Consider the following 10,020-nt stretch of genomic DNA (forward strand, 5'->3'; position numbering starts at 1 on the left):
AATATTTTATTTATTAACCACTTCATCCTGATCTGGGCATGGTGGATTTGGCATTACTTGTAGAGAATGGGCACAAGGTTGACACACAAAACTTTACAGGGGATTTTGCATGCTCACTAAATCAGACACATGCCTAAATCTAGGAAAATATATATGTTTAGGTCAGAGCCATGGTAAACACGGCAGCACTTGGACACACTAGGAAAAAAGCGGGAATGCACCCGCACCAGTTGGTGTGGGCACCAGTTCATTGCAGGGCATCACACTCCCACACTTACTCACACTAAGCAATCATTAATGGAAGCCAGTGAACTTTCTGCATGTCTTTGGGAAGTAAAAGCAATCTGTACCCAGAGGTGGGTACAGAGAGAACCTGCAAAAAATGTGACATTTGGACAATTGGAAGCTGCAATGCCAATCTCAGATGATTTTCAGCCCTGATCAGGATGAAGGGGTATAATAAATGAATAAAACAATCGAGCGTAATATTATAATGTTTGTAATATAAATGATTTGCTGTCTTAGCCAATAAAAAGTGTTTGTCCAGTAACCAGTGTTGGATCAAGATCTGAAAATGTATTTCTGTCACACTTACGTGTGTTAATTTGGACTCTGGTTTCTCACCTTAATCAACGACTGTTATCAGTTCCTCTCTTTAAAGAACAGAACGACTTGCTCCAGATAGGACAATTGTGCTGACAGTTAAAAAAGTGTTAATGAAATCTGGCATCTTAAATCAATCAAACTAAGCTCATATTACAACATACACCGATCTGAACCTTAAGGCTGGACTGCTGACTTCATTACCATAGATAAAAGCATTTAGGGAGATAACACAAGAACCAGTCGACCTTATAAGTTAGATTGTGAATAGTGGCACCAGACACATGTAAAAGCTTCTTATTTTTTCAGGGATAACATCTAAATACACAATCCTTGTTTTATCATATAAAAACACAGACGCTGCAAACACGACAGGTTAAATGATTCATTCTCTACGTTTATTGAACGCTATTCAATCGTATTTTCAGAGGAAACATTTAGTAACCATGACAATCGACTAAATGCTTATGCATAAAACATATCCTAATTATGTTTGATACAAAGCAACATCAAAGCCGTGTGCATAACACTGCATGAGAGCCGCTGATGAGCTCCAGATTTTAAACAGATCATATGAATCCAGCTGCTTTCATCGACCATCACTGGTGAATCCTGCTGGCCGAATGCTGCCTGGAAAAATGCAGCAACTTCATGAGAAGATCACCTCCAAGGCCTTCGCTGCTCTCTAAATCAGCTTCATCATCAGCCAGACATGATGGATCTGTGCTGCAGCCCTCTGTGGAACAAAATACAGTCATGAGTTATACCTGAACAAAAAAACATGCATTATTTTAAACTGATCATGTGCATTTAGTAAAACGATGGTGTTTAGCTGTCTGAAAAGTATAGATGCAGTTTAATTGGAATATCACAGGTGGCACTGTGGCTTGGTGGGTAGTACTGACACCTCACAGCATATATAATGGATATAATTTACCAATCAATCCACATTTATGTACCCATAATGGCAAAGTAAAAATTGTTTTTAGAGTTTTTTGCAAGATAATTAAATTTGACATGGTGGTGCCAGGCCCATGCTTTTGGGTGCTTCTCAATAGCAGATGGATTTCTGATTTGGGTGATAAGTGTTTTACAATGAAAAATCCATAAAGACCTGGATTGATGATTTGTGGAGGAACCCCAGTGGTCTGCACAGGACTTTGACCTCAACCTCACTGAACACCTTTGGGATGAACTGGGTCATTGATTTCAACCAGGCCAACTAATCCAACACCACTGCCTGGCCATACCAATGCTTGTTTAAATAAAAAACATTCATTTCCACAAAACACTGCATGATGCATATCAGTATAACACTTTTTTGTCAATATAGGATAAATGTTTTAAACAATCCATGTCCAGCTTAAAAAATATATGTCAGATTTCTGTCTGTGCATCCATTAAGACCTACAGACCCGAAAAAGTCTCTCAAATGGGTAGTAAAATGTCTTCAGAAAGACAACATGAATTTTTACCTGAAGAACAGCAGACGCCAGGAGCACCACAGCGACCTCCCTCAGTTCCACATGATCTCCCTCCATTATCACAGGGAGTGGGGATGTAGTTCTCCTCCATGCAGCTTGCTGCTTCTGAAGAGCCCATAAAGCAGCCCACACCCGGAGCACAGCAAATACTGGAACCAAAGCATCGTCCCCTGTCCCCGGGACCACACGCCATACACTGTGAAATTATTAAAATTATTACATGTTATATATACATACAAATTGACACACACATATACACCGATCAGCCATAACATTAAAACCACCTCCATGTTTCACTCACTCACTGTCCCTTTTATCGGCTTCACTTACAGTGTATCACAAAAGTGAGTACACCCCTCACATTTCTGCAAATATTTCATTATATCTTTATATGGGACAACACTATAGACATGAAACTTGGATATAACTTAGAGTAGTCGTTGTTCAACTTGTATAGCAGTGTAGATTTACTGTCTTCTGAAAATAACTCAACACACAGCCATTAATGTCTAAATGGCTGGCAACATAAGTGAGTACACCCCACAGTGAACATGTCCAAATTGTGCCCAAAGTGTCAATATGTTGTGTGAGCACCATTATTATCCAGCACTGCCTTAACCCTCCTGGGTATGGAATTCACCAGAGCTGCACAGGTTGCTACTGGAATCTTCTTCCACTCCTCCATGATGACATCCCGGAGCTGGTGGATGTTAGACACCTTGAACTCCTCCACCTTCCACTTGAGGATGCGCCACAGGTGCTCAATTGGGTTTAGTCCATCACCTTTACCTTCAGCTTCCTCAGCAAGGCAGTTGTCATCTTGGAGGTTGTGTTTGGGGTCGTTATCCTGTTGGAAAACTGCCATGAGGCCCAGTTTTCGAAGGGAGGGGATCATGCTCTGTTTCAGAATGTCACAGTACATGTTGGAATTCATGTTTCCCTCAATGAACTGCAGCTCCCCAGTGCCAGCAACACTCATGCAGCCCAAGACCATGATGCTACCACCACCATGCTTGACTGTAGGCAAGATACAGTTGTCTTGGTACTTCTCACCAGGGCGCCGCCACACATGCTGGACACCATCTGAGCCGAACAAGTTTATCTTGGTCTCGTCAGACCACAGGGCATTCCAGTAATCCATGTTCTTGGACTGCTTGTCTTCAGCAAACTGTTTGCGGGCTTTCTTGTGCGTCAGCTTCCTTCTGGGATGACGGCCATGCAGACGGAGTTGATGCAGTGTGCGGCGTATGGTCTGAGCACTGACAGGCTGACCTCCCACGTCTTCAACCTCTGCAGCAATGCTGGCAGCACTCATGTGTCTATTTTTTAAAGCCAACCTCTGGATATGACGCCGAACACGTGGACTCAACTTCTTTGGTCGACCCTGGCGAAGCCTGTTCCGAGTGGAACCTGTCCTGGAAAACCGCTGTATGACCTTGGCCACCATGCTGTAGCTCAGTTTCAGGGTGTTAGCAATCTTCTTATAGCCCAGGCCATCTTTGTGGAGAGCAACAATTCTATTTCTCACATCCTCAGAGAGTTCTTTGCCATGAGGTGCCATGTTGAATATCCAGTGGCCAGTATGAGAGAATTGTACCCAAAACACCAAATTTAACAGCCCTGCTCCCCATTTACACCTGGGACCTTGACACATGACACCAGGGAGGGACAACGACACATTTGGGCACAATTTGGACATGTTCACTGTGGGGTGTATTCACTTATGTTGCCAGCTATTTAGACATTAATGGCTGTGTGTTGAGTTATTTTCAGAAGACAGTAAATCTACACTGCTATACAAGCTGTACACTGACTACTCTAAGTTATATCCAAGTTTCATGTCTATAGTGTTGTCCCATGAAAAGATATAATGAAATATTTGCAGAAATGTGAGGGGTGTACTCACTTTTGTGATACACTGTACCATATAGAAGCACTTTGTAGTTACTGACTGTAGTCCGTCTGTTTCTCTGCATGCTTTGTTAGCCCCCTTTCATGCTATTCCCAATGGTCAGGACTCTCCCAGGACCACTACAGAGTAGGTATTATTTGAGTGGTGGATCGTCAGCACACCATCACCATGTCAGTGTCACTGCAGTGCTGAGAATGACCCACCACCCAAATAATAACTACTCTGTAGTGGTCCTGGGAGAGTCCTGACCATTGAAGAACAGCATGAAAGGGGGCTAACAAAGCATGCAGAGAAACAGATGGACTACAGTCAGTAATTGTACAACTACAAAGGACTTCTATATGGTAAGTGGAGCTGATAAAATGGACAGTGAGTGTAGAAACAAGGAGGTGGTTTGAATGTTATGCCTGATCAGTGTATTATATATAAATACAAATGTACACACATACACACTCACACACATCATGGATCATTCCTGACACAGCCCTCCTAAGAGTGCACTGATATGTTGATGGGCTGTCATATCTTCACATACCTTCTATATTTGTAAGCCCAGCCCGGGATTTCAATTATTTATATATTACAACAAACAATATTATATATAGATATATACTTAATACTACATACAAGAATAAGAAACTTTGACCTTTGCTATTAGATGCAATATTATGATACTGTACCTTGCGCAATGGGGCATCCATCAGGGATCTTTTGCCCCCTATTGGGCAGTTAGAGATATAACAGGCAGAGCACACAGAAAGAAGGCACAAAGACACATAAAGTGCAGTCCCAGACATACCTGCAGAAATACAAACAGACAGACAATACATTCAAGACAGAATGTTTCTTCATTCAGTTATATTCAGTAGCCACTAGTACTGGTCAAGGTTAAGTTGGGTCCTGAGCCTGTCCTGGAAACTTAGAAAGGAAAGCGAGAACGTGGCCTGGACAGAGCACCAGTTCATCACTGGTTACCAAACACACACACAAAGTCATCTAGGAGGAATTTACTCTATCCATCTACTGTTTTTTGAAGGTAAATAAATCTAAAAACCTATGTAGACATGGAGTGAACATCCCCAGCTTAACAGATAAATACCCAGCAGTGAGGATAGAACCTAGGTGCCTGGAGCAGAGTGGCATCAAGGCTGTGTGTCGTGCACCAACACTTTCCAATAATATGATTATTCATATACTTATTAATTCAATTGTTTTTAGTAACATCTTCAATTTAATGAGGGATGCGATTTGTTTGGAGTCTATCCTGGAAACACTAGATGCAAAAGCAGGAACAAAACCTAAACGAGGTGCCAATCTATTGCATCTCACAAAATTCGCGCCTGGGGCTGGTGTATCACAGCTAGTATCCCTGCTGGCATAATGTAAGATGCTGCCCACAGACAGTCACTAAAGACAAGGATTACACCAAGTTAATTAAACCTAAAGTGTGGCCCCAAGGCTCTTCTGCACCACTCATCTGGACACTAAATAAAGGCTAGGAATGAACCATGGTCCATTGAGCTATGCAGTACCTACACTAACTGCTGAATTACCATGCCTGCTAATGTTAAGTTATTCAAAGGAGTCTCTAATAGACAACACATTGAATGATTAAACCTCACATCTAAACCTCACAGCTAAATTAAAGACAATATCTTATATGAAACAGAGTTACTTACTGCTCGATAAGGCTTGGATGCTGACAGCTGAGCGACAGAAGAGATCAGATAGCTTTTAAGAAATATCTAGCAAAAGGCGCCTTTTTATATTCACCTGATGAACAAAATAAGTGCCGAAAGCTCACCCACATCACTTAAATTTAACGACTACACTCTAATTGCTCCAGTTAATAATAGTATCATCTAATTAGGTCAATTATTCTGCAGCCACGTGTATTAAGGTCTGGCGGTGGGTCAGTACAGACTGATATGCATGATCATGCATTTAGCACAAAGACTTCTGGATGGAAATAATAGAGGAACAATTAGTCATATGGATGACAGGATTCATGCACTTTCACTGTTGCCTTAAACTTCATGCTAAGTACAGAAATTAATCATAAACTATTTTTAATATCGCAAGCACTGGCTAAAGCTGTTTAGATTTATGTTTGTTTACAGTTTGAGAGAATAAAAACCCATTAGAAATTACCCTGCTACAGAGATTCTTAAAAAAAAATCCATGTCACTACCATATACCTTAAGCAATTTAAAGTATCCTGCTCACAGATTGACATTTTTTTAAGAGGAAACCCACACAGATACAGGAAGACATGTCAGACTCATCACGTTGCAGTGTGGTAAAAGATCCTGCAAAATATCATACAAAGTGCACAAATTATAGTGCAGCAAATGAATGAAAAGGAACCCAGTGTTCATGTGTTCACCAAATCATTTAATACGTTTGTTTAAAAAAGGAGGAGGGAGCATCTTTTTGAGGCAGCTTGCCTTCTTAATGGATGAACAAGCATTAAAGAAACAAAACATTTGCAACTGTATAATGACATTTAACAAAAGAATGTCCTTGTAATGGTGGCACAGCTGGTAAAGTGGGTGCAGCACAACTATATGGGTCCTGAGGAACTGGGTTTGCATGGAGTTACATGTTCTGTGGCTGTGTGGTTTCTTCTTACCTCCCAAGACATGCAAATGATACACTGACTAACCAAAATTGCCTTTAAATGTGTGTGAATGAACATTCATTGATTATTTCATAAACCACACTTCCTGTACATACGAACCTTGTTGGAATACAATAACTGACTGCTTTATTTTCATTTTTTTTGTGTACAGTGTGTGTTAATCTTCCTCTAGTCTTTTATTAGTGGACACCTTTGGATCACAGGAAGCTGTTGGCTTTATGTTTTTAGCTTGGAGCACAGTTTTCCTCCAAGCTCAGTGTTAAAGGTACTGGACTAGAAGTCAGGAAGGTTGCTGGTACAAGCACCACCACCACCAAGTTGCCACTGATGGGCCCCTAAGCAAGGCCCTTAACCATCAATTGCTCAAATTGTATTCAGTCGTAACTGGAAAAAAGTGTCTGCAAAATGTTGCAGATGTAAATGTAAATAACCATTTTAGTGTCATTGCAGAAAATGGAGGTGAAGATGGTCCACCACCAAAAATAACAGGTCAGATGGGCAACGGTCAGTAAACGTATACCAGCAAAATGTATCTGCATGGTAGGTGTAGCTTATAAAATAACCAATAAATACATGTACCAGATAATTGTACCTAATAAAGGATATTTGTTGCCTGTAAGTCGCTTTGGATGAAAAAAAAGCATCGGCTAAATGCTTAAAATGCAAATAAAGTGTGTAATGAGTGTACTGTACATACTTACTGCATGAATCCAGGTAAAGGGTCATATTTTTTTTCTGCAACAGTAAACTTATCTAACTTTATCTATGTGTATGCTGCCTAACGGTTGCTTTGTTTTTAAGGGAATGATGTACTTAGATTCCCCCAAGATCACAGGCTCAGAAAATCTGCATTAGTTCCATAAGTTTTCAAACTACTTTTAACTTTTGAAGAACAGGTCCGAATAGAAAAAGATACATGCCCCACACATTCATTTTAATCTCATTAATCTTTAACAGAAATGATTGTTCCTCTGTTAGGTCAGTAGGTTAACTGATCTAATAATATGTATAACATGATCCGATGATGGGCATATAATTGGTAATTTCGTCTACCATCTAATTAGATCTGTTACCCTCTTCCGGCTTAGTTAAATGCATAAAAGTAGTTAAATCATCTTCCAGAATTGCAATGAGATGGTTTGAATGTAATTGTGAAAAAAATTAAAATTGTGCCACACCAAAACAGATAATGCTGTGAAACTGTGCAGAACATCTTATAAAATGTGTGACAAATAGTTTTTAAAACAAGAAAGTCTCATTTTTAAACATTAGCCATATAAAAGTGCTTTTTAGCCTCCATTAATCATTGTTAAAAATACTAAAGGCAATTTAAATTTTTTTGTTTGTTTGTTTGTTTGTTTGTTTGTTTGTTTGTTTGTTTGTTTATTAGGATTTTACCGTCATGTTTTACACTTTTGGTTACATTCATGACAGGAACGGTAGTTACTCATTACACAAGATTCATCAGTTCACAAGTTTATATCAAACACAGTCATGAACAATTTTTGTATCTCCAATTCACCTCACTTGCATGTCTTTGGACTGTGGGAGGAAACCGGAGCACCCGGAGTAAACCCACACAGACACGGGGAGAACATGCCAACTCCACACAGAAAGGACCCGGACCGCCCCACCTGGGGATCGAACCCAGGACCTTCCTGCTGTGAGGCGACAGTGCTACCCACTTTTTTAATGGAAGTACATAAATGTTTATTTTTCAACATGGTAGAGAACATATACTTCAGAGAAGAAACAGTGGTGTATATGTACATTGGACTTTTTAGGATGAAGTTTTAGGATGGACAACATACACTTACCTATGTGAAATAATACATACTGAAGGTAAATGTATAATTCATTTTACCACCCTAGCAACAAGCTCTGACCCATTTTGGTACTATTGTACTATTTTTGATTGTGTATTTTAGTTTTACTATACAGTTTCCATAGCTGAGTACCATGTGAACTTATATGTAAATGTACATCTACAAACCAACCATGACACTTACTTTTACAGTCTTTGGGGCGGCACGGTGGCTAAGTGGGTAGCACTGTCGCCTCACAGCAAGAAGGTCCTGGGTTCAATCCCCAGGTGGGGCAGTCTGGATCCTTTCTGTGTGGAGTTCTGTGTGCATGTTCTCCCTGTGCATGCGTGGGTTTACTCCGGGTGCTCTGGTTTCCTCCCACAGTCCAAAAACATGCAAGTGAGGTGAATTGGAGATACTAAATTGTCCATGGCTGTATTCGATATAACCTTGTGAACTGAAGAACCTTGTGTGAAGATAAACTATCGTTTCCTGTCATGAATGTAACCGAAAAGTGTAAAACATGATGTTAAAATCCTAATAAACAAACAAACTTTTACAGTCTTTAAAAAGGTCAACACTATAGTATGCTCATTATATTGTAAATGTGCATGAACAAACCCAGTTTCCAAACATGTATCTACAGTTATTTATTTGAAACGTGTCAATATTAAATTTCAAAATCAATATCAACTTTATGATTTTAAAAAATACAGTATATGGACAAAAGTATTTGGGCACCCCTTTATTTTTTAACTCATGTGTTTCAGCCACAGCAATTGCTGACAGTTGTAATAAATCAAATCCATAAAGGAAATTATATGCTTTCAAATTTGCAGCAACTGTTTAGGGATGGTCCTTTCCTGTTCCAGCATGACTGTGCCACTGGGCATGAAGCAAGCTTGGTTTGAGGAAACTCCAGAGTTCTGATTGCTTGACAGCTCTGGAGTTTACTGAAGCATCATTTGAGGCTTTTTTGACCAACATCAGTGCCCAGTCATTCAAATGCTCTTTTGACTGAGTGGAAATAAATTCCCACAGACATACTTCAAAGCTTTGTCGGGAGCCTTCTCAGAAGAGTGGTGGCTGTTATAGCTGAAAAGATCACATACAGGTAACTTTATTTTAATGTTTGTTTCTGAACAGGTGTTCAACAAGTTCATAATCAGGTTTCCAAATGCTTTTGGCCATATAGTGTGTTTGCTATTTCCTAATTTGATGCCTGCAACACTTTCCAAAAAGATGGAAAAAGGGACAAATTAAGTGCAAGAATGCTGTGAAGTGATTTAAAAAACATGCAGAAAAAATAATGTTGTCATGATTGTGTAATAAAAAAAAACATTATTGTAAAAAAGCTCAGTCATTTTCAGAGCTTTGTGAACCAACAGTCATCAGATTAAGAACAATGTTGTTCTAAACACAATTGCAAGGAATTTAGAGAATTAACCATCTATAGATCCTGGACTGTTGATCAGCTTAGGTGTTTTATCAACCAGTAATGAATGTGCTGACTTACAACAAATACAACAAGTATGTTGATAGTTCTCAATCAAATACAGACCATTGTTAAAAGGA

At 39.6% G+C, this 10,020-nt stretch overlaps 1 protein-coding gene across 1 annotated transcript; it reads right to left on the bottom strand.

The window, feature by feature from the left end:
* Positions 1-979: 979 nt before the first annotated feature.
* Positions 980-5,720, bottom strand: LOC134317564 (isotocin-neurophysin IT 2-like). Its single transcript, XM_062998273.1, has 4 exons — positions 5,679-5,720; positions 4,680-4,798; positions 2,079-2,283; positions 980-1,339 (listed from the first exon to the last, which is right to left on the bottom strand). The coding sequence occupies exons 2-4, from the start codon at positions 4,794-4,796 to the stop codon at positions 1,203-1,205; spliced, it is 459 nt and encodes a 152-aa protein (XP_062854343.1). The 5' UTR covers positions 4,797-4,798; positions 5,679-5,720; the 3' UTR covers positions 980-1,202.
* Positions 5,721-10,020: the final 4,300 nt, after the last annotated feature.

The sequence above is a fragment of the Trichomycterus rosablanca genome, chromosome 7 (genome assembly GCF_030014385.1).
Source record: "Trichomycterus rosablanca isolate fTriRos1 chromosome 7, fTriRos1.hap1, whole genome shotgun sequence".
NCBI lineage: Eukaryota > Metazoa > Chordata > Actinopteri > Siluriformes > Trichomycteridae > Trichomycterus > Trichomycterus rosablanca.

Bases quoted from the DNA above. Each gene is read 5' to 3' on its own strand.
- LOC134317564 (XM_062998273.1), bottom strand. From the start codon at position 4,796: ATGTCTGGGACTGCACTTTATGTGTCTTTGTGCCTTCTTTCTGTGTGC. The intron at 2,284-4,679 runs GTACAGTATCAT...ATAATTTCACAG, and splicing joins TGGATGCCCCATTGCGCAAG to TGTATGGCGTGTGGTCCCGG. The intron at 1,340-2,078 runs GTAAAAATTCAT...TTTGTTCCACAG, and splicing joins TGGCGTCTGCTGTTCTTCAG to AGGGCTGCAGCACAGATCCA.